Consider the following 26,953-nt stretch of genomic DNA (forward strand, 5'->3'; position numbering starts at 1 on the left):
CATGATAGGTTACATTGGATCATCAATCTCCAAATGAATTAGGCAGTTGCAATGTCTTGCTAGAGACCACTTGTAACTTATGGGCTAATAGAATAATTAGCCCACTGCTAATTTCATATGGGCTTACAGGGTCGCACACAAGAACGGCCCAACTCGAGCTATAATATCTAAGTTCGTTGAATCTGGAATATGTGTAGATTCAATAAATGTAATATAGGGTGAATGCATTATATATATATATATATCTGAATATTTATTTGATAAATATTTATATATATATGAAATACAAAATTCAAAATATAATTTTATATATATGTATACATATATATATATATTTTTCAAAAAATATATATATATATATATCCATATATGCATATGACACTACTGTCGAATAGCACCAAAATTAATAAAAACTAGACTTTATAATAAAACGCAACCTAGGTCATCTCTCTAAGAGTCAATAGAGTAACTATTTGAATTATGATTATGAAAAGCTAAAAAATGGGGGGGTTTTATAATGAAATTAAAAAAATCTAAATTAAAATTAGATAAATAAAGAAAATTCAATTGAGAAAATTATCAAGAACAAGCAGTGCAATCAATCACAATCCAATCACCTAAATTTAATCTTCCTCGTCCACAAAATAAATTAATTTTATTCAACTTTATTATTCTAGTTTTATTATATATTTCTCAAATTATCATTCAAGAATTAAACAAGAAATTAAGTTATAGATTAATTGAAATCTCCCTTAACCTACAACCTAACAACTGTTCTATGTTAGCCATACCAGAAACAAAGCATGGATAATCACCCAAGCTAGGCCAAATTACTCTTAAGTTACTATATCAATCGATTATAGTAAGTAAAACCTCAGATAAAATTCCAAAAATTATGCAGTAAAGCTACTCTAATCAATAATAATAATTAAAGCATAACATTTAGAGGTAGGAAGAAGAAGAGAAAATTGAAATAAAGTTAGAATAAAATCTTCTCTGAATATTAAAGACTTTGATTAAAATTTAGGATCATGGTTTATGATTGATCACACCAAAAAAATTAGCTATCTATAGAATTAAAAATCAAATAATATCAGATAAAAATAGGAGAGGCCATTGCCTATATTGAAGGAAAAAATGAACTGCGATCGCTGTCCTTTCTTCTTCCTCCTACGCAGCCGTCGCTTGTGTTTTTTTCTTTCGTAAAAGTCGTGCTCTTCCTTTTTTTCAATCCGTCCAGTCGTCGTTCGTCCTCACACACACACACACACACACATAAGGTGATCACTTGCGTACGGCCAAACAAAAGCTAACAATAAAATGATAAAACTACTCTAAGTAACCCTAATTGAAAATTACACTAAATAACCCAAAATAAATTCAAATAAAATTTTAAACATTTGATTCTTGATTTGATCTTCAAGTATGCCCATATTCTTCTTATCCAATATATTCTCTATCAATATCTTTCAAATTAAATTTAGAAAATCTGCACAAATAAAATAAAGTTAAATAGCACCTGTGCAAAAATATTAAAGATATTATTTATATTTTAAAATCAAAGATTTAGTTAGTTAAAATTCTAAAACTGAATATTGGCTAATAAAATTAAATAATATATAATTAAATTCAATTAGCTTTAAATAAATATTTAAAAGTCTAAATTAAAAGGATAAAAATATATAAAATTATCATTTATCAGTATATATATATATATATATCATATATATATATATATATATATGATATATGTATATGATATATAAAATTAAATATAGATAATATATATATATTTTTGAAATATATATGTATATATATATATATTCGTATATATATAATATAATATGTATATGTGATATATATTATATTATATTATATTATATTATCTTATTTTATCTTATGTTAGTTTTAAATTTAATTTTATATGATATATGAAATTTAATAACTAACATGATAAGAGATAATATCATGTTGGTTTTATAATTTATATTTATAAGATAAATTTGAATTAGATATGATATTATAGATTAAATTTATGAGATAAATTTAAATAAATTTTCGTGAGCTTTTAAGTGGAAGACAAAAACCCTTATCTATATGCTATATATAGATAAGGATATCCTTATGAAGGCAAAGAGAGAGTTAGAAAAGTTCTGACAGTAAAAACAATTTGAGAGCCACAAAACACCCTATAGAAAGGAAAATTAACGTTTAAAGAAGAACGAACGCTGAGAGCGCTAGCACGTTGTTTAAGTTAGAGAGCTATTCGTTTAGATACTGGTAGAGGGAGCAAATCTACGTTGTTAGCTCCTGGGATCCAAACGTGCACTAACTTTAAAGAATTAAAAGGTAACTCTTCTATCCACCTTAACTTAAACGAGTTTGTTTGGTCCATATGAGGATAGGGACTTTAAAATTTTAATCTTCTGCTGCACCTCCCTGTCCAATAAAGGTTACCCTAGACTAAGGTAGGGGGTTATGCTCTTACTCTGTATAGAGCTAGGAAGTCCTGATGATCTAGAGCATAGAGTTTAATTCTACCATGACAGACCTAAGAGAGCTCCCATATGCGAAGAAGATTACCTAGTCTGAGTAGTAGTATGGTGGGCCCTGTTCTTTGTGACTAAAAGTCCTAATCCGAGCATAGATGTTACTCCACTAAGTGAAACCAAGAATGTATTGCATGAGCATAACGAGATTGATGAGAATGAATTCTTGTATATGCATATGGTATTGCTTTTATTGATACACATATTACTTTATCGTTTGTTTATGATTTTACTTACTAACTTGTAATTTGAGTTACCTCCTAGTTACTGGGATGTATGCCTCACTCCGTTTCTTTTGAACATAAGTGAAGAGAGTGCGAGAAGGCCAAAAAAGGAAGCGAGAAAAGAGTAACTTTGCTTGGTAGTGGTATAACTACCATTAATGTAAATGAATGTATAATGTATTGATAGAGTTGGGTTGTCAACTAAGATGTATAAGTATATGTGAATAAGAGAAAGTGAATTGTGTTGTGAAATCTTACTTGTATATATATATATGGTATTGCATTATGCTGAGGGTGCCCCAATGAGAGGGTACGTGGGTAGGCCTAGATGCTAAACAAGTAATTATATAATATTATGTAACTTGTTCCACTGGTATATATACGTGTGTGTTGAATTTAAATGAATGTGGTGATTATGTGTTGAATATAAATTGTGTAATATGTGAGAACTTGACACAAATGGTAAGGAAGAGCCCCATTTGGAAGGGTCGAGTACATTTATGATTCCCAACCATATGGTAAGGCAGAGTCCCATATGTAAGAGTCAGAGGGTTGGAAGTAAAACAAGTTTAGTTATATATATGTAAATATGTGTTGTATGTGTATTCCTCATATAAATCTACAATTGTATAATATGGCATTGAGGGGCCAAAATGGGCAATTGATGTTATATATGTGGTATGTGGTGTTAATCAAGTGTATGTGATCCTTTTAGACTTAGTTCAGGCTCAAAGCAGTCTAATGAGACAAGAAATAAAAATTGAATGCTTAGGGTACAAGTTTTTGAAAGAAAAGTAACTTTTTACGCCTCGAGTGTCCAATTTTAAATCAGACCATCAGATCAAGTCCTAACTTATTCCATTAACTAGTATATGTTGTAAGCTTTGTGTGGGAGCTTGAATCACTTCAATCGGACATCGAATGTGAAAATGGCACACACCAGAAGTTCATCTTTCAAGCTGTCATATGACAGCAAAATAAAGAATAGGAATTGGTTAGACTTTCTAAATAATACCTGTGCTTAGAAAAATAATCATTTTCGAGAACAGGTGAAACATTTTCCCTTTCATTCAAACAGGACATACCCTTAAAAATAAAGTAATTAAACTCAGTTCGTAAGAATGAATCAAGTATTAGAGTTGACTTCCAAGTAGGTTCCCATGTTATACCTTTAACCAAAGGTATAACAAGGAGATGGGGTAGATATAAAGGCTGAAGATCCCTAAAAGAGGTTTTAATCTCTTCCAGAACTTCACAAACTCTATCTATCATGGTTTGGATTGGCTAATGCGATGCGATGCACGGCGATATGTGCCCTCCATGTCGTATGCAGTACTCGTTGAGGCCATAGCCCATTTTTGGCATTGAGAAGTTGTGTCTTATTGAGTCATTTGATTTCATTTGCGCTTCCACTAGCCCTCATTTGCATATATGTTTTAAGAAGTCAGGATCCCACAATTTGAAAACAAAAAAACAGGCTATTACTTTGATATTATTGTTTTTGTGTTGGTTGATTTAATGATGGGAATGGTAAAGCCTGGTATGAGCTGGGACTTCACACAAGATATCTTGAGATTTTTGTTGTAATAAGGCTTGACAAAGTTTGTTAATGATTCCCATAATTTCTTTTGTCAAATATAAAATGAAAGCAAATCAAATGATATCAATTCTTTAAGAGTATATATAGAATCATCATGTTGAGAATAAGTAGATTATGTGAGGGTTCTAAATTGGATGCATAAAACAATTATAAAAGATTAATATAGATTTGAAATGAGATATCCATCTAGTGTTTCAAAGCTACTATAATGGCTAAAAATATATCATTCTTATATTTTATTAAAAAATTGAAAAGTTAAAAGGTCATTACCACCTTTGGTCCCCTTATCTTCACACCTGTCCATACACAAAAGATAACTTCATTACTAAATCATCCTCATATGCTTGATTTTAGAAAAATTAAAATATTATCAATTAAAGGGGGAAAAATATGGGCTAATAGATAAAAACCAAAACTAAAAGAGTTGGTTATTTTGGACTTTTCACTCCCACATAGGCATGTTGTACATTGACTTTAGCTTGAGATTAAGTCTTGTAGAGTTTAGATTTAAAATTTAAAGATTCAAATGCCAACAAGTCCTATTTTGATTTGATACGTTAAAAAACTTGAAAGCAATCTTCATTTGAAAAAAAGGGTTTTGAAGCTTTTTCACTAATATGCCTAATATCTTAAACATTTTATTCCAACAATGTAGCCTTCTAAATTCAAAAAGAGTACCATGTCATCATACTATTAGCCCATACACATATCATTGAAATTACATGTGTCAAGTTGTATTTTTTGAGTGAAACAAAAGATGGGATTCATGTGGATTATTTATTTATTTTTTTACTTATAGCTATTATTCTAGGAGGCATAGAAAAACCACTCATCTTTCACCTGCCAACACAGTTGTCATCAGAGCCGGGCCTAGTATAATGTCCACCTTAATATTGCCAAAATTCACCACGCAATCACAACAAACAATCATAATTAGGAGCAAGAATTGCTTCTCAACTCACATTATATATACAAGGGTTAAAACTAATTATCTTTTAAAAATAATTGTGAAATATTTGGAATCTCATAAAAACCATTCAAATTTATAGTTTGAGCTCAAACTTAATGATTTATAAAGGTATGGGAAGCATGAAAAAGTTTTGAGAAGTAAAACACTTCAAAACAAGGCCAAAAATGTCATTTTTGAGTATTTTAAAACATGCGTCATGGCTCATGGTCTATATGCCATGGCATATTGTTGCTCACCGCAAGTGCATGGGTCGTAGCAAGTAATATAAAATAAGTAGAGTATCGTTCCCTCGAGGATTTGTTTAGAAAACTATAATCAAGCAAAAGACTAAGCAAATTTGATCAAGTTGAGCTACACATAGTTAGGTGAAATGGTTTTGCAAATGAAACTAACACGAGAAAATTAAGAAAGTGAGTGATTCATAAACTTCCAACACAAATTGAGACCTAGGATTAATTATCCCCCTTGCATTTCATAACACCAAAATTACCTCCTCTCATAAATGCTTTTAATGAAAATAAGTGCTAACCTAGGGTTCTAAAAATATTTGGATAAGCTCTCTCAAGTCATGAACAAGTGTTTAGTTAAATTAATTGCCCAATCTCTTGTTACAATTAATAAAACTCAATTTTAAACACCAACTCTAATGTGGCTATGCAAGGCTAGCAAGTATATCTCTATCTTACTAGCAAAACCATCCATTCAACATGCAAATATCAAGTTCTTACACAATTTTACCCAAGTTCTACACTCAACCTAGCCCTCTCAAGCATCAATTAAGTGAACCCAACATCTAAATGGTGGCCAATCAAGTAGAAGCATTAAGGAAAGAGTAAAAAAAAAACACATATATATCATTAATCACAAAAAGAGAGGAGAAATATAGTGTTAATCCATACAAAGGTTCCAAATAATCCTAGAACAAAGGGTTTAGTTACTCATAATCATCTACAAGCTACAAATATACAAAATAAGTAGACCTATTTCAGATTACAAGAGAGGAAAGGGAAGAGGAATAGAAAAACCAAAGAAAATGAGCTCCAAATTCTTCAAAGCTTCAATCTCTTGATCCCAACTCTTCCAATGCCCAAACCCTAGCACAACCAAGCTCTAAAAGTGTCTAAAAGTCTGAAGAATACGTTCTAGGTCGAGCTCTCAGTTTATATGTATCCTAGCCAACTAATTTCTGATAAATAAAACGCAGTGTTTTTCTGACAGCGGTGAAAGTCGCGAACGAAAGTCACAACTTTGGGACGACTTTGGCAGTTTTGCACTGTTTTTACAGCTAACGAAAATCATTCATTTTGCTCTTAATTTCTTCATCCAAAAGCCTTCTAAAGACATCCACAAAGCTCCAGAAATGCTTCTAATCAAAACTTCAATCAAAATAACATGAATTTAGGCTAAAAATATCAAATTAAAGCCAAGAACATAAGCCCAAAACAAAATGCACATTTTCCTAAATTGGGCAATAAAAACATATACAAATAAACCAAAATGGACTAGAATCTAAGGAAAATGTGATGAAATAACATGAACTTCTAGAGGTTAACACATATGGCATAGAAAGGAAAATGTGGCTGCTATACCATGTGCTGCAGCTTGTGCGCAATGTGCCACTATGCACGTGATGACAACAAAATGCTGTCATGATAGCTTTTCGGATGAACTTCAAACACGTGCCATTTTTGCATCCAATGTCCAATTGGAGTGATTCAATTGCCCATGCGAAGCTTATTCAATAAGCTAACTAATAGTATAAGTTTTGTTACAATCTAACATCATATGAGAATTTTAGATACTCAGATGTAAAATTAATTTTTAAAGCAATTTTCAAGCATCTAAGTACCCATAAACTTAAAACTTTTACCATTAACCCATTTTGAGAATTAAACCAAGTCCAATGGACTAAAATACACCTAATTGGGAATTCAAATACATAAAAACATACCAAGCACAAAATTTGGCCACTTAATGCCAATTTCACCCAATATGGCCAAAATACAAAATCAACACCATATACACTATTTGGCCTCTATTGCTACATAATACACCACATATATATTGTCACCACATATATAAAACATTCCTTATACTTGTATTACATTCCTTATACACATACACATCATATACAATGTTGTGCTAAAATACAAAATGTCATAGTGTAATACAAATATAATCAATTAAAATGACGTGCATTCCTAGTTGGCAACTTATGTTATCATCCATATAAGTTTATGTACATGACTCAAAATAAAATCAAGCTTTACAATGATAATGTAGCAATTATGCTAGCCCTTGCCCGATTCCTTCCCTTGCTCAGTCTCAATAGTAGAACCTATAAAATGATAACCATGGGGTAAGATAAAAATCTCAATAACTAAGATAATCTACATTATTGATTAACATGCCAAGTTATAAACAAGTCTTAAAATAAGCATAATAAACACACCATATAAAATCACCACAAGTTACATGCATGATCACTATCTATCCAATCCTCCAATATACTCGACTGAACTGTTAGGCTATTTCACGAAACCAAACCACATCTATGGTCCCCAAGATCACCATTCATGGTAGGACTACCCGATCAAGGTATTCTAAACCACTTCTGGACTACTGGTTCCCCCTATTATAAGTAATTAGGGTGTAGTTAATCCAACATCGCATCCTACAAATGCTAACAAGCATAGTCTCTAACTCCGCATCCTTCTGGGTACTAAGGAGAGTAAGTCTCTAACACTGCACCCTTTTTCAGTCATTAAGGAAAAATATGACTTGCACCTAACATCTCAAGGTGCCAGTAATGCCATATAGATTTAATCTCTACTAACTCTACTAGGGTGACCTCCTACCCTTTAATATGCCACATTTCACTATATATCTTCACTTGACCATGAATAAACCACTTTCTAAACTAATATAATGAATATTACCACTTACTTCAAAAACATGACATTTGACAAATCAATACTCCACTCATTTTTTAAAATAGTTAACTTTTACAAAATTCATACACACACACACATATATAACAAATCATGTAAAAATAAGTTGAGAATAACTTATACAAGGTAATAAATAATACAAATTATCTAGTTACCTCAACCTTTTTGTTTCTAAAATAGTTGTCATGGTACTAAATCTCTTTTTGTGTCAAGGAAAGTTTTCCCACACCACAATCTACATCAAGAAGTACTATATGTTAATTTTCAATTAACGCAAGCACTATTAGCTATCCATAACATCCCAATTCTCCTACTTCTCACTCATATTCTCAACAAATAAGCTTCTCAAGATTACAATTTTTCTCACACAATCCTTTCAAGCCTCCCTTTAACTCTATCACAACATAACACTTGACATCTCAACTTGTCACACCTTAAAACCCAATAATCAAGCTAGGGCTTGATCCAACTTTCACTAAACAACAATTTAACTTCATATTACCACTTATCTAAAGCTAAGAAACTTAAATCAACTTTTAGAGTCAATAGAAACCTTTAAAACATAGACTCATAGCTTAATCCATTCAGAGTAAATTCTCCCACTTTTAAATCCCATGGAAAATGAGATGACAAGGTAGAGGAGAAGGGTAGGAAACTTACTCAAGAGTTTGAAAGCCTAATTTATCTTCAAAATCCTCCCAAAATGATGCCCTAGCAGTGCATAAATCTTCCTTCTTCAAGTTCCAAGCTTTCACCAAGCATAAATGACTTTTTCAAATCATTTTCGCGTTTTATGCATGTGTTGTACTGTGTACCATAGTGCACGACAAACAAGCCGTGGCTCACGATGCAGAGAGCAAAACTCACTTTTACTCCCCCCAACGTCACTCGCTTCAATCTAACTTCCATCCTAACTTAATTTAGAGCCAAATATGACCCAAAAAGGCAATTAACTAGCCAAAAACATAATTAAATTAATTAAACATCTTTTTAACTAATTTATCTCTCAATTAGTCAATTTTTTCCAAATTTAAAGTTTTTAGATGTTACACCTAGAGGGACGGGCTTGGAAGCCTTTTTTTAATAAAGGTTTGGGCTTTGAAAATTAAATTTTTTAAAGTAATCGAGGTTGAAGGCCTGGCCCTAATAAGCCATGTGAAAAAGGGCTTGGGCTTAGGTTGCCCTTCAAGCCTTGTTATATTATTATTAATTATTTTTTCTTTAGTGGAAGACACATTTGAAGCCAAGAAGAACCTACTCACCTGAAGCCCTAATTCTACACACGTTATATTATTATTAATTTTAATTTATTCTAAAATTAATTTAATATAATTTAATAAATATTAGTGCACAGTATACAATTTTTAATATTTTTTATTTTTCTATAATTATTATGTTTGTGTATTTATAAAAAAATGATTTTTTTTAAACCAAGATTTGAATTTTCTTACTAGACTTCTAAATGTGTGTTGTTTAATTTCTAAAAGATTATGAGAATTTTTATTTTCTTTAAATTTTAGAATATTTTAATTAATTTATAATACTTAATTTTATTTTAAATTTTTTTAAAAAATTTATAACAAGCTTATGAGCTCGGCCTTGAGTCCTTCAAATAAGGGCCAGGCTTTAAAAAATGGGTGAAAAATGGGAAACTAGACTTAAGAGCTCAGGCTTTTATGCACCAAGCTCATAAGAGCCAAATCCACCCGTTTTCCCTTTTCATGATTACCCAGGCTGTAATGGCGATAGTGAGACTAACCAATCATGGCAAAACCACCATGGTCGGCTATGGACATGAGAAATGGGTCACCATCAAGATGCAAACAAGATGCAGAGGAATCTTGGTGAACCTCATCAAATCCAAGAGACAAACAAATAAAAATTTCAAGTTCTACAAAATTATTAAAAAATTTCTCGTTTGAATTTGAATAAGGCAAGGGAGGTTAGGGAATTGGAAAGTGCCATCTCCACCGATGACCAAGTTAGGAATTTGCACAAGCATTATGTGCAACAGGGATAGGAGATCAAAGGCAAAGGGATTGGGCAATGGGCTTAAAGATCGCAATCATAAATCAAGCACTTATATCGCAATCCTGTATGCTGCATTCCTTGGAATTGTCACATTGGAATAGGAAATTCAGAGTAGTCAAATATGAATTTGCATTGTGGGTGGCTAAAGTGGGATATCTTCTTGTATTTTATAAGGAGGAGGAAAAATTTGGAACTCATGCACGAAGATCCACTGTAAGAGATCCCAACTTCCAGAATAAAAACTAATCATTTATTCAAATCTCTTACCAATAATAATACCGATAGGAGTTTGACTTCAAAGATAATGGAGATGGACACAGGGGCATACCAGCTGAAGTTGAGGTCTCACTGGAGCATGTAATGGCTCCTTCATGAATCTACTTCCATTGAGGAGTACAAAGACAAGTATCTAGGTCTTCCCCCAAGTGGAGACATAACTGAAAAGTTACATTGACACCATTGATGGAGACTGAGCCTGGGATTTGGTTAACATTAAGGTAACAATGAAATAGGAGGGCGGGGAGTGAAGAACCAGCCAGGAGTTTGAGGAGATTGGTGATGGAGAGACAGTCAATGAGATTTTTTTCCCTGTGTGAGTCCAACTTAGCTTATCTAACTTGCCACATCAATGTGTGTTGGTTAAAGCAACTTTTTTAATATGTAGCCAATGTTGGTGTGGGTTAATGGTAGGAAGACATTATACTCTTTTCTAATATTGAAGGGTGACATTACTCTAATGAAAAATTAAGAATACTGCATGCACTTGAAAAAAGTTTTGACATAGATTTGTCATTTAATCCTTTTAAAAAATTGTTTAAATATAATATTTATTTTATGCATAATTTTCTTATGTGTTGTGGCCTATTAAAGGTCTATCAATTTAGATTGATCTAGACCCCATTAAATCCTTCGATTGAAGTGAGGTAGGTTCATCTCAGGATATCATATTTGTCCAATTTAAAACAACAAAGGTGCTTTGATACAAGCATGTTTCCTCATCCACGTATTACATTCATGATGCAAGCAAAACAGTGAATGGGAATTCTAATGTTGGCTTTAATTTTAGGATATTTATATGGCTAAAACAACAGTTAATTCTTGAGAGGAAAATTGTTAGCAATAAGAATCCATATAGGTACAAAGAGTAAAAAGACTATTTACTGCATGATTCTTGGAAGACTAAAAGGTATAAACTGGGCATAGAATATGATTATATGTTAGATATTATAAAATATTTATGAGTATTTCAAAAGAAATTGTTATAATTTAATAATATTGATTTCTATAATCCCTACTTAAATCTTATTTTTACCAACTTAGAGTTATAACTTGAAGGGTTTTAATCACCTTTTATTTAATTTAATGACATTAAAAGGTTTAATATTTATTTAAAAAACTTCTTGATCAAAACCACTTAAGTTATGAGGCTTAATTTGTTTTAATTATTTTAAAATTGATGTTTGATTGTTTATTAAGGGGACCTTCTGGTTGTGACTATGTATAGCCCAGGAAGTGTAATGTACTCGATGCCAGGCTCTAGAGTTCTTAAGCTCCTCTTATGTATTATGCTACTTGAGTATATTCTGTTAGTCTTTGTTGTTTTATGGCCCTGCTTAATTTGTAGGATGAATCTGTTTAATCCTGGGGAGCTGCCGTAGGAACAATCTAGTGTGGCGGAATAACTCTTAAAGATAGTATCCTTGACATGACTCAAACTTTAAATCTACATGCCAGTTCCAATAATTTTAAGAGCTATCTTTTAGCTTGTTGGTCTTGTAAGAAATAATCAAGTCTCTCGAGATGTATAATTGATCATAGCAACAATTATATAGCAACACCAACAGGACCATGAGAGGACTCTAAGTATGCTCTGTTGGATAGGGAGGCATAGCAAAAAATTAAAATTTTAAAATCCCTATCTTTATATGAATCGAACGAACTCATTTAAGTTAAGCTGGATAGAAGAGTTACCTTTTAATTCTTCAAACTTGACACGTGTCCTCTTCAAGAGTTTGGATCTCAGGAGCTGACAATATAGATCTACTCCCTCCATCGGTATCCACACGAACAGTTCTCTAACTCAAACAATGTACTTGTGCTCCTAGCTTCCATTCTTCTTTGAACGTTAGTTTTCCTTTCTATATATAAGGTGTTTCGTGGCCCTCAAAGTGTTTTTGCCGTCAAAACTTTTCTAACTCTCTATCTATTCATAAAGCACGTCCCTATCTATATATAGAATATAGATTAGGGTTTTCATCTTTCACTTAAAGAGCCCACAAAAATTTAATTAAATTTATTTTATAAATTTAATCCATGATATCATATCTAATTCAAATTTATCTTATAAATTCAAATTCTTAAACTAATATGATATTCTCTCATATTATGTTAGTAATTAAATTTAATCTATTATATAAAATTAAATTTAAAACTAATATAACATAACATAATATAACATAATATAATATATATCACATATACATATTATATTATATTATATTATATTAAATATATGAATATATATACCTACATATATATATTTCGAATATATATATTATATATATATATATATATATTTAATTTTATATATTATATACATATTCATATATATATATATATAGACACACACATATATCAGATACACACACATACATGAATATATATTTTGAAAATATATATATATATATATAAAATTATATTTCAAATTTTATATTTCATATAAATATATATATATATATTTATCAAATAAATATTCAAAGTATAGTCATATATTTTCTCAGTCTTACTCATCGAGGGGCCTAATAATATGTCTCACTTAATGTGAGGGACAAATTCCATCTTGACAACTGATATTTCTCTACATGAATATCACTAAACTTAATCATAGCCTTTATAACCACTCGGTCAATGGTGACTTTTGACTAGGTCAAAGTTCAGTGGTCATCATACAGGAATCTATGATGATCTCAGGTCAAAGGGCTTAGTGATATAGTTACATGTGAGATAAACTTATGACTTGTACCATGCAACTTTCTCATAGTTGGTCAGCCCAGCACCTTATACACTTTCAAGTGTCTATGACTTTGATTTATATCTCTATAATTAATTAGAGTCATACTAGTCTTGTTTCATCTATGATCCCTCATAGATGACCGACCAAGGACATTTAGGACAATCATTATAGTTTGTCCAAGGATATAGTTATCATAATGACCATTCAATTGATATGATAGCAAAAGAGAAATTCATTAAATAATAATGCGCATGCTATAATGACTAGCCCTATGGCACAATTTCCAACATGCTTCCTCCTTCATCATCATTGCTAGTGTTGTCATAGTAATGTCAAATGCTCCAAGGAGAAAATGCTTCACTATGTTGGCAACCAAAGTAGTGGCTAAAATGCTTTTATTCTCTATTAATGAGATTTACTAGAGATTTGTGAAAGAGTTTTGAACAATAAATGTTCCAGCAGATGCAATAGAAGAGACGAAGTAAGAACAACAGATACGATTTTTGATGCAGAACAGTATCTTGGATGTTCAAACTCCATTTATGACAATAGCTAAATAGATCAGCTATAATTCATGTCTCATTTTGATTGACCCAATCACGCACATATTTTTAAATAGTTTCCAATTGTAGGAGCAGGGGTATGCCTTAATTTGATGCAGATATGCTTTATTTTAAGGAGGTGAATATATATGATTTGTTGGTATATATGTTATGATATATTGTTGATATGGAAATATACACACACACACATCGATGTGATCGGTAAATGCATTCATGGTTTTTAGCAATAGAGGATGTTGGATATGTTTTTAAAGAGAAGCCATGAGGCGCTGTCAACAACATCATATCTTGTGTAAGTTTTCATTAGTTTCTTCCAGCATTACTGGTTTTTATAAGTAATTAATGCCATTAAAAGGGTTGAAATATTTTGGGAGAAAATGTTGATTTGTGATATATTTTATGACTATAAGTGTCATGGTTGTGATTAATCACACTTGAATTTATTTTCATGAGAAAAACTATTTATGATCTGGATTTTCTTTCTTAGGTTGGTTGATATTTAGTTTGCAGGATTGCTAGGCTTAATTAATTGTTGATTACTTATTATACAAATCCAAGTGACTGTTTTTTTTTGATGAAATTATTAATGGGCTTGGAGTCTATATCTTTAATGTTGGAATTAGCTTCTCTAATTGTTATTGAAGAGCTGATATATATCATGGTGAAGTTCTAGAATTATTAGCTTGAATATGTGATATATATATATATATATATGGTGTTTAAGCATTTTATTTGATGATATTATTGGAGATATGAGAAGGCTCTGTTACATATTTGTCCATAACGTGGGAGTGTGTGTGGGTGTTAATATCTTTATCATTAATATCTCTATTGCTTAATATATATATATATATATATATGCTTATACAAACCTTAGAGAGGTTACTGCATTAATTAATGCTAGTCCCATGATATAATTATATTATATAGAGATTGAGTATATCAAGTAGTCTCATAAGAGGATGAGACAAATGAGTGTTTAAGGGATACCATAAATGTTGGTATCACATATAATAAATTTCCATTCTATTAAAACAATACAATGATGTAAATTGAATTTTATATTCAAATGAGGAAAAATCCATTGGTGGCCAAATAAAATATTATGTGAGCCTGAGTTTATTTCTCTAAAGTTGGCTAATAATGAAGCTGAATAGTTGAGAAACTCCACGGTGAATATTCTACTGTAAGTAAAACTGACACAAGCTATATCGATGATTTGTGATTGCCAAAAGACAATAGTCATTGTAAAGAGAACAATGGCATAGATAGATATCGAGGCATGCTAAAAAAGGGAGTTATCTCAATCAATTATTTGAGATTAGATGTAAGTCTGACAGATCCATTAACTAGCCCCTAGGGATGATTTCAATTATTAAAATGTCAACGGGAATGGGACTTAAGACTATTTGAAATGAACAGTGATGTCAACCTAACCTTTGTGATTGAAGGTCTCATGAAGAAGGTTTAATGGGTAAGAATAAGTCACTTGTTAGTTCTGCTAACACTAAATTTTTTGTCCCTTCCTATGGCTTAAGAAAGTACTAGAATGCATTGATCGGAGGCTAAGCGAAAGGTCTTAATATTTTTCATAGTCCTTATGGATGGTGTATTCATTGTAGATACACTTGGTGAAAACACCTATACAAATGTGGAGTGGGGCTGCTCCTATAAAATTGTAGCAAAATCTCTAGAGCATTTGTTAAAATTAACCAGGCATGTGCATGGCCGATAACATGCAAAATTGTTGTTAACAGCATAGATTGTGGGGGTATAATTTGATTAATAACATGTCACACTCGAAAAATGCGATGCGGACGATATAAGAGCGGAGGTTCTGGCCTTCGGAAAGAAGACTGAAAAAATGGGAGTCGCCACCAAAATTTTGAGAAAAATCTTGGAAAATCGTTTAAAGGAGGATAAGGATGGTCTGCAAAAATAAAAAATATGTTCGAGAATTAGTTGAGTGTGGGAAAGGTGTTAGGCACCCCACAATACTCGTTCGTAAGAATGGTTACCTAAAGTTTGTTGTGCTATATTAATATAGTTTTAAAATTATTTTAATTATCCCTTTTATATTCATATGTTTGATATAAAAATGATAAGAATTAAGTGAGAAATATTTATTTATTTATGAGGGAGGACTTGACTCAGAATCTGACTCTGAGGCCTACGTACCCTATGATGGGGATCAAAGTTCACATAATTCGGACTTAGAATATTGTCTATGGTTTTCTTTATTTTAACTTTTCATAAAAGAGGAATAATTAGAATATTGTCTATGGTTTTCTTTATTTTAACTTTTCATAAAAGAGGAATAACTTATCACTCGCAAACAAAATAATTTTTATAAACTGCGCGTTGGTATGATTTAATTTGTGAAGATAATTTTCATATTCCCATTTATATGTTTGAAACTATTTTCTCTTTTATACTTTTTCTTTTTTTTTTGAAAATTCACTTTGTCAACATAGAAAAATATTATTATTAAATATATTTCTTTAAAAAAATTTTAAATATGTCTACGGAGACTTATTGTCACTCGTGGACATTCAAATAATTCAAATGACCTTATTGCTTTTTAAAATTCCATATTGTCTTCACCATATGAAACCTTAGATTATTTATAAAATATTTTGTTTTAATATATGTTCTATTATATATTAAAAATTTATTTGATATGCCAATGGGAGCTTTTATCACTCACAAAATATGTTAAAAATTTATAATCAGCATAACAACAGAGTCTTATCAACTCGCAACAAAATGATTATCTTAGCAATTTATAAAGATTTGAAAATCTCATATGACTAAAAGATTTGGAGGTCATTTAGTAAATATATTAATTTAATTAATTTATTTTATATAAAAAACGTTTATTATTTTATTTTATTTACAAAAATTTATATATAAATTGATAATCACATTATCCGTGAAGATTTATTATGATAATGCAATCATTTTAAATCTCTCTGAAAATTCCTTGAATTTTCACACAAAAGCAACTTAGATATTTTATTGATTTAAGTTAAAAAATAATAAATAAGTAAAATTAATTATTATGGAGAATCATTAGAATCATTATATATACAAGTTAGATCTATCCACCTGCGAAATCTTATTGATTTTCACGGTAGATTATCATTTTAAAATGCCTATGCGGATTTCTTAAAAATCTCACATGACTAGGAAATTAAAAAAAATAGGGATTAATACTATGATCCAACCATACCCAGAATGGTCACCATGAAATTAACAATTTCTCATAATTAATTAACAAATTCTCATGATTAATAAGAAAACATGATCTGATCACAAAGGGGCATGAAAAAAAATGTGATTCAAACCCATAACCATACTTTCATATACTCATCTAACCATACAGATGCAGAGATAATTTCAAACATTCATCTAGCACATACATGTATGGAGCTAAACCAAGATCATTCGTTGAACACATAAATGTATTAATCTAAGCCCAGATCATTCATCCAAAACATGCATACATTGAGCAAATCCTAGATTCATTACTTCAACACATACATATATAGTGCTAAACCCAGATCTTCCTGTCAATCAACCGAATAAAGAGAACACAAAAGAGAAAAAAAATATTTCTAATTTCAGCTCCAGATTCCCAACACCAAATCATAGTCAGAAAGAATAAGAGGCAGATAATCAATTAGGCAATATAAGCTACTCAATCAAAGCTAGAGTAATTCAAATTCATGAATTTCGAACCTATTACAGCAGATGAGAATTTCCAAAATCCTCCCGGCTTCAGAGACTCAAATCATTTCCAGATTCAACTGTGGTCTTCATCAATTCTTCTCGGTCTCCTTTCTCTAGAAAAATAGACAGAGGTTCGGTTCCTCTTTGCCTAATTTCCTCTTTTCAAAAATTCATCTAACCCCCTTCCAAAAATCCTCTCAACACTTTTGTTTAAACTCTTGGTCTCTCTCCTTTTTTTCAAAAATTTTACCTAGTTCCCAACCCCCTCTCGAATCCTCAATCTCAGACTTTATATAGAGGATAAACAATCACTTATCGTTACACGTTTCCCTCTCAAATCATTACCTCTAGTTTTTACTTTTCCTTTCCTTCCGCTGAGTTTCTGTCCATGTTCGTGCTTTTCTTCTGCGTTTGTCCAAAAGTGCTCAGGGGGTAGTTGAAGTGTTCTACATCCGGCTCCCTCTCATCTAGTCTTTGCTTCTACTTTCCTCTTCCTCTCTTCATATGTGATTGTCATGCACGTGCGTTCTTCCATGTATTGCTTGTTCTGCTCTGCTTGAGCTTTCTGTCCGAAGTTTTGCTTTTGTGTGTAGCTAGCTCTGCTCTTCCCTTAGCCGAAAAGCCTGATCTAGGGCGGCTCTCTCTCTCCCCCTCTCCCTCTCATTTTCGTCTTCTCTTCCTCTATGCTAATCGAAAGGCTACTCACGTCTTCTCTGCTCTCCTCGGCCAGGTTGATGCAGAGATAAAAAAAGGGGGTAAAACGCTACATTCTGCAGCGTTTTACTCCCCTTATATTCTTTTATTTATTTATTATTATTATTATTTTAATTTTAAGATTGAGAAAAGAAAAAGAATTTAATTTTGAATTAAACAAGAACCCATCTTCTTCTTTTTAAGTTAACTCTCACAACTTTAATTAAATTAAATTTTTTTAAAAAAAGGGTATAATCCTAAAAAAAAGGGTCAAATTTCATTTTTGCCTTTATATATATATATATATATATTTAGTTATTTTAGTAAACTAGAAGAGATAAAATCCTAGTTATAAGATTAAGTTCTATTAAGAAATTTTTTGAAAATATAATCTTAAGAAAGATTTTATTTTTGTATTTTTAAACACACAAACACACACACACACATTTTGAGTTAAATTTATTATTATTTTTATATACCCAGACAGAATACAGCGTTCACAGTTACTCTTCTTTACTTATTTCTTATGTAAGTATATGAGAAAGTGTGTTTTTGAATTCTCACATAAGTGGCAAGTAAAGATAGAACATGTATTTTGGTCAGCCATATAATACTTATGAAAAGACTTAATTGCCCCTGACACGACAGGATATGATTAAATGCAAGACACAATGACATGATTTTTTTTAGCAATGTGATAAGGTGATGTGATGAAAATGATCAAGTAAAACATAGAAAGATGCTGCAAACAATTGACCATGATCCAAATAAAATATATATTGGCTAGATGCCTACCTCTATTTACTTTTCTAAGTAACGATTTCACGAGATGATATTCTTATGAATGAAGAAAGAAATACATGTTTTGTCATCTACTCAAGAGAATCTTTCACTACAGGGTTTCGAGCAGTAAGGAAGTGCCTACCCGTGTGGGCTTTTGGTGAGTGCCTGTCTTTACAGGGCTTTGAACGGTAAGGAAGTGCCTACCCATGTAGGGCTTTTGGTGAGTGCCTGTCTTTATAGGGCTTTGAACGGTAAAGAAGTGCCTACCCAAGTAGGGCTTTTAATGAGTACCTATCTTTACAGGGCTTTGAGTGGTAAGGAAGTGCCTACCCAAGTAGGGCTTTTGGTGGGTGCCTATCTTTACAGGGCTTTGAGCAGTAAGGAAGTGCCTACTAAGTAGGGCTTTTGGTGGGTGCTTGTCTTTACGGGGTTTTGAGCAGTAAAGAAGTGCCTACCCATGTAGGGCTTTGGTGGGTGTCTGTCTATACAGGGCTTTGAGCGGTAAGGAAGTGCCTGCCCATATAGGGCTTTCGGTGGGTGTCTGTCTTTATAGGGCTTTGAACGGTAAGGAAGTGCCTACTCAAGTAGGGCTTTTGGTGGGTGCCTGTCTTTATAGGGCTTTAAACGGTAAGGAAGTGTTTACCCAAGTAGGGCTTTTGGTAAGTGCCTATCTTTACAAGGCTTTGAACGGTAAAGAAATGCCTACCCAAGTAGGGCTTTTGGTGGGTGCCTGTCTTTACAGAGCTTTGCGATATAAATGTGATATACTATTTATAATGATAATTTTATTATGTATCCTCTCTCTCCTGCTTCCTCCTTTCATTATTTTTTTCATTTGTTTTTATTAAATTTCTTGTAAATAAATAATAATAATAATAATTACAATAATAAAAACGATACTAACATATGCCCTCACGCTAGGTAGAAGATATTATTACTTTATGTAATCATTTCATTTAACTAACTCATTCTCAAGATTTAGTGGCAACATATAGGATAGGTGGATAAATGAATCTAGTGCAACTCTGATAAAGTACGTGCCTCTGATTTCATCCAACACCCTAGGAATAAAATCTTTATTGTTGAAACTTGTGGGAAGAAGGGAGAGAGTCTTGTATCACATGTAAAAAGTATAATATAAAGTGTTGTGTCTTTAATAAGGCTGATTTTATGAACAGGAAAGAATGAAATGTAAATAAGAGATTATACTTCATGAAGAGTTAGTTTATCGACTGAATAAACCACTTGGAGTCACAAGAAAGAGAGAAATTTAATAGGAGAAATCTCAAAATAATAATAAAGAAAAAAGATTGGGACGAAAGAAGTCTCCTCATTAGATCCTTTATAATATTTGCAACGGACTTCTATGTCACTGTGAATATATGTGGTAAGAATTGATTATATAAAGCATCTGTGCACCTCATTCTAGTAAGACACCAATCTTTCTAACCCCTTGATACAATATTTCAGCCTAAATAACAGGTTATAAAAGTCAGGTTAGGTTGGAAACAAATTGAAATAATAAAAATTAATTTTTTTATCCAAATCATATAATTCGTGAACCATATAAAAAATTTTTATGGATATAAACTATATTATATATGAATTATTTAGTTGGATCGATTTATATATTTTATACAAATATTATAAATTAATATTTTAGTATATTTAAAATAAATCATGAAAGAATATTAAACTGAAACTTATTATTTAACTATATTTTTTAAAAATTCATAAGAATAAATTAAAAAATAAATAAATAGGTTGATTGTTTAACTCATTTAATCTATCAATCTTTAAAAATTAAAATTTTTTAACTTATAAAAACTAATTAAATTCAATTTAATTTATATTTTTCTTAACTTATATGATTTGGGTTGGTTTATAGACCATAAAAATGGTTCACTTTTTTCTGTTCGACGTGCCGCTTGGTTTAAATATTGGGTTAGATTAGAGGATCTTTAAAGGCCATTTTCACCCAAATCATGGCAGGGCAAACTTTTCAGTTCCCAGCCCGAAACAGACAAAAGAAGAATTCGACTTGCTAGACTGTCACTATTCACTCTCTCTCCAACGGAAGTTGTTTGGCACAAGTCTCCACAAAACTCTTTCTCTCTCTTTCCGACACTATCATTTTCACGGGAGTGGGGTCTTCTCACTGTTTTTCCTCCATTTTTTTTTTTTTAATTTTTATCATTTAAATTATTTTATTAAATAATTTTTTAAATGATAAAATTAATAAATGCTGAAGATCGACGATTGAAAAAGTAAAGGGAGAAAAGAAAAAAAGTGGAGACCCCTCTCCTCACTTTCACTCCCCCATTGACTATGCATCCTCATCTCATCAACGATTGAGATTTTGGTTCTTCAATGAAGATGGAAATAAGAGAAGCAGAGCTGATGGCATCGCCATTAGGGGGAAAACGATATCGACGATTAGCCCATTTTCTCAAACCCTGTATCGAAAACCCAGCATTTGATCATCTTCCCCGAACCCTCTTCTCTGAAACCGCCATTTCCATGTCTCATGTGTTATCTTCATAGATAAGATTCACAGGCTGGCTGAACCCTCTAGAACACTGGAAAACCTGGGAACAAAAGCTTCGTTCTAAGTACGAACATGTATGGAGAAACGCTGGAATACTCGAAGCAATCATAGCTTCCACATACCGTATTCAAAGGAGCGACGATTTGGTTCTCGGGCTTGCACAAAAATGGTACTCTGAAACCAATAGCTTCATCTTCTCTTGGGGTGAAGCTAGCATTACTCTGGAAGATGTAATGGCTTGTGGGGGCTATTCTGTTGTGGGATCCTCTGTTTTCACGCCTCTCAAAGATAAAGAATCGAAGCAAATGGAACAGAGGTTAGATGAAGTGCGAAGAAATTTGATAAAGACGAGAGCCAAAAAGGCAGAACATGCTCCGTGGCTGAATCATTTCATGGAGGAAGAGGGTGAGTTGGAACTCGTGGCATTTCTATCATTATGGCTTGCTAGGTTTGTGTTTCCTCGATCAATTTCAAAACAATTTTTTCCCATTGCTATACATCTAGCTAGAGGCACACGAATTGCCTTAGCACCTGCTGTTCTAGCAAGTATCTATAGAGATTTGACATTGTTAAAAGGAAAATTTGTTGTGGCTGTAAACTCAGTGACTAACAGTGATGATGAATGTGGTATATCTGCTAAACCAATAATCTTAAGAGCCCATTTTCAATTGGTTCAAATATGGGCTTTTGAGAGATTCCCATCATTTCAGCTAAGGTCTACCACAATTGAGCATGGTCAACCTTTGACAACAAAATGGCACCAAGTAAGAATGCTGAACTATGAAGATGTGAGTTTAGCTCTAGACTCTTCTGCAAAAAGCTTTCTTTGGCAGCCATATAAAGATGCTTCAAAGTTTTACAGTGAAAATGATAGGTGGGTATGCTTCAATTCAGATTCTAATGTTGATTTTGAGTCATTTGCTCGCTGCCTCAGGCATTCTGAGTTGTTGGGAATGGATTGTGTAGAAATGTACCTTCCACACCGTGTGGCTATGCAATTTGGGTTGGATCAGGACATTCCAGAGAAGGTGGTTCATTGCAAGGAGAATGACAATCCTAAGATTGCTTGGAGAAACTATGACAGATCAATGACTGAAGCAATGTTGTGTATTGCTGCTGTTGCATCTTCATCTAACTTGGAGCCTGGTGTTACTTTTAAGTACCTGAAGTGGTGGAAGCAATCAAAACTTGGATCTGGTGAACGACCTGGTTTGAGCTCTAAGTCTACGAATGTCTCTGAAAAACTGTCACAAACTTCATCTGAGATGGGATCTCCTATTCATAGAGATCAAACAGGGAATAATTCTGATCAAAATCATGATGGTTCAACAATTAAAAAACTGCAGAAGAGATCTCATAGTCATGAAACTGATATTTCAATGGTGGATGGACAATCAAAAAGGGCAAAGTTAGATGCAAAAATGGAGAGTGTGATTGACAAGTCTGAAAATGCCAAAGAAGGTAAATTTGGCGAGAATGGTAATGAAAGAGAATGTGTGAGTGATTGGTCTCTGGATATATATTTCTCTAGTATTGAAACTCGGCTTGAATACCTTGAAAGACTGGTTGCTCAGCTTAAAGCAGAAAAATTTGGACCCAAATATGGGGTTGTTAGAGCCAAAACTAGTTTATCTTAGCAATGTTGATTAGATATGATTGCAAGGTAGGCTAAACTCAATTTGTAAGGAACTAACAGATCAAATTAATTACGAATGAAAATGTAAGCCTGTCAAAAGTTTATCTTTTTTTATTAATACCACCTTCATCTGCCTAAAGCATCTCTTTTTGAATTTCTTTTATATAGTATTTAGTGGCTTGTTTAAATGTGTGTTTGGTTAACATTCTAACTTAGGTGGGGATGATCCAAACTTAAGTTGGAATGTAAAGACCCCATCAAATCTTGTTTGGAAAAAATTAAAACTGAATGGGCATTGGGCGTTTAACAAGTGTTCTCTCCAAAGCTACACGAGGAAACTTCTCTGCCAAGCGTTGGGTCTGGTTGTGGACATTGGGTTCATTTAATGTTTTTTTATTTTTTATCCATCTTCTCTCTCTTCGATTTGCTCTGCCTTCACTCATCTTCAAGGTCTTCATCTCCTTCTACTCGCTGCAGACTTGACTAGCGATTGTGCTCGTCGTTGCCATCCGCCAATTGTGTGTTGCTCGTGTACTGGGTTTCATGCTAGTCACCGTCATCCCTTTTTCTTGTATTGAGATAGAGTTGCATCCCTTCTTTGAGTACCAGAATTGCACCACAGTGCCTTTCGTGGTTGCCCTTTGCTTTAAAGTTTGCCGAATCTGCTCCCTATGGCCTCTGTTTTTCTTGTTGTATTAATCATGTGATGCTGTCGCGAGGAGAGTGATGAATGGTGAAACCAATAAGATCAGCAATGATGTTGTGGGTCATGAATAATTTCCCTTGAGGGATATTTAGGATTGCCATCACGGAATAGGAGGTTAAGAGCTTTCGTAGTTAAGTTAGTCTAAGGTTTTAGAGTTCACCCAACGAAGTGATTGAGTTTATGGGCTATTGCTGAGAACCATACCATGATTATTTTATTTCTTTTCATGCTATTGAAGTTCAATTTTTTTTTTTTTTTTGTGATAATCCATTGAAGTTCTAATTTGATGATATATGTATAGGATTGTCTGTTTCTTTATTTCTCCAGCAATACTCACGTGCTTGTTATCTTGGGAAAATGAATTTATTTTAGTTTTTATAATTGAATATCTTAAATTTTATCATTTAATTATACCTTATTAAACATTAAGATTTTTTTTATTTATCAATGTATTTTATATTTGCAATTTACTTTTTTAAAAAATCATAATATTAAGTTTAATATTTTTTAAAAAAGTTATCAAATTAATCACACACACACATATATAACTGATTTTTGAATCAAATCATTTAAACAAATTTCACTTTATTTAACTGATTTATGAAAAAAAAAGATATCCAAATAAAAATTACATTAAAGCCAAAGATATTTTTTCTAACCATAATTTGTTAATCTTAGTTGAGTCCTATTTTCAGTTGTAGATTTTTTAATCTAAATACGTAATAAGTTTGTTACCTTTGGTAGTTCAGGTTATATTTCTTCTTGCTTTAGAATCTTATTACTCTTCCTTTCTCAGTAGTTCATGCTGGAATTTTCTTGTTCACAGTCATTTATTTTCTGGGCTGAACGGTGAGCAACGTCTATAATGTAAATTAAGCCACTAAAGCAGTAATAGTTGTTGTTGTTGTTGTTGTTATTATTATTATTATTTGTTTTATAAGAACTACTGAAGTTATTTTCCAACAAAGCCTTCAAGCTTAATCTTAATTGAGCCACTGTGTCCAACTTGTATTTGGTGGTTTTTCAAGTTTAATACTCTTATGTTGTATTTGGATTAAGAGGGATTTGAATCAAATTCCTCACAAAAAATTATGGATTCAAATTCAAATTCATTTCTTATTATATGAGAGAATGACAAAGAAGTTTTAAAAAAATCAATTAATTCAAGTTAGGTCTTAAGTGTTAAATTTTAAAAATTTGCAAGTTCATCTCTCAATTTTATAATTGTATTGTGATAAATTTGCACCTTGTATTTCAAATTTTAACATGAAAAATAATTTTTTTATTTTTCAACCATGTTAAAATTTAAAAAATAAGTTACAAATTCATCACAACGCAATTGCAAACTTGAGAGGTAGACTTGCAAATATTTAAAGTTTGATACTTAAAATCTAACTTGAATTAATTGGTCACATCTTTGTCATTCTCCCTATTATATTTTCTTTGTAATTTTAATTTTTAAATTCCCTCTGTACTATAGTTTTTTAAAATTTCAATCATTTCAAAACCCTTCTTCTTTTTATGTTTTCACTATTGATAATTGCTCTTATATATTTTCTTATCTCTTGTTTTCATATTTTATCGATTGAAAAATAGAAATTGAATTTCAGCCTATTTCTCTTTTTCATTTAAAATTTTTTAAACTAAAAAAAATAAAATTCAAATTTAAATTAATCAATTTTCATATTTTTCAACTTGGATTTGGTAAGTTTATTTTTTTAATGTTGTCTTATGAAAAGATATAGTAATAGTAATATGAAAACTAATATTGTGAAAACCAGATCAATCAAGGTAATGATTCATGATTCAATGGTCGAAGTATAGGTGAACCTTTGTTAAACCAAATATAATTATATTAATATTTTCTATGTTTATATGAATTATTTTAGATAGAAATAAACATAAATGGAAATAAATAATTTTCAAATAACTAATTATTATAACTTATGAAATTGTAATTAATTTGTTTAATTATGGTTAGATCATTTTCAAATTTTGTGGAACAGCTGTTTAACAAAAAATTAATACGTGTAGAAAAATTAAAAATATAAATACTTATTTATTCTTTCAAAAATAATCTCAATACAAAAAGTTGAAAATCTGTGCTTCAATTAAAAAAAAAGGATGATGCCGAGAGTCATTTTTTATTTTTTTAGAAAAGTTCCTAGCTCTTATAGCATTGGAATTGGAAAACACAAATCACATTGTATAAAGAAAAAGTAGGAAGTCCAGGTCTAGCAGGGAGTAAAAGTTACTTCTCTTCCTCCATCCTTTCTCCTTACGACAGAGCACAAATGCAATATTTTGTTCATAGGAAATCTAATAAACCAATGATACCCTCCTTCCATTTTCATCTTCTTTCTTCTGTTCTGCACAGCGTCTCAAGAATTAAAATGAGAACACAGCCACACCGCCATCTCTCATTCCATTTGTCCGATGAAGCTCTGAGTTCAACAATCATAAACCATAATCTTCTTCATCTTTGTTGGGATTTTGGGTTTTGACTTTCAGTTGCAATTGCTTGTATTTTTTCCCCCGTTTTACGTCTGTCTGCTCATTACTCCAGTAGCAAGATGCAAGGTGCTACTCGCCCTTCCTCTCTTTTCTTTCTTTCTATCTTCTGACACTACTTACACTAGTTTCTTTGCAGATTCTCGTCTCTTTGTGCTCGAGTCAATGATCAAGAATCTTCCATTTATCTTCTTCTTTTAGGGAAAATATCATCCAATGACCACTGTACAATATTTATATCTCACAAGAACCAAATGATTTCATAATATCACTGCAGCTCTATGGTTCTTTTGACATAATTTCATAGGTGAAAAGACTGAAATGCTCTCATAGTTAAAAAACAAAAAAAAAAACACCCCATCGTCGCCAGCCAGTGGTGCTGGATCCCTTGTTGCCGACGGGGTCACCAGTAGCCGATTGCCGACAGGGTCACCAGTAGCCGA

General features: G+C 31.9%; 1 protein-coding gene across 1 annotated transcript in view; it reads left to right on the forward strand.

Moving 5' to 3' along the window:
- Positions 1 to 23,294, forward strand: part of LOC129302702 (uncharacterized) — an 89,655-nt gene extending 66,361 nt beyond the window's left edge. Inside the window, exon 3 of the mRNA XM_054941598.1 lies at positions 21,654 to 23,294. Coding sequence (XP_054797573.1) covers positions 21,654 to 23,294 — 1,641 coding nt within the window. The remainder of the gene's footprint in view (positions 1 to 21,653) is intronic.
- Positions 23,295 to 26,953: the final 3,659 nt, after the last annotated feature.

The sequence above is a fragment of the Prosopis cineraria genome, unplaced genomic scaffold (genome assembly GCF_029017545.1).
Source record: "Prosopis cineraria cultivar Desert tree isolate PC_DT_omini unplaced genomic scaffold, ASM2901754v1 PC2, whole genome shotgun sequence".
Lineage (NCBI taxonomy): Eukaryota > Viridiplantae > Streptophyta > Magnoliopsida > Fabales > Fabaceae > Prosopis > Prosopis cineraria.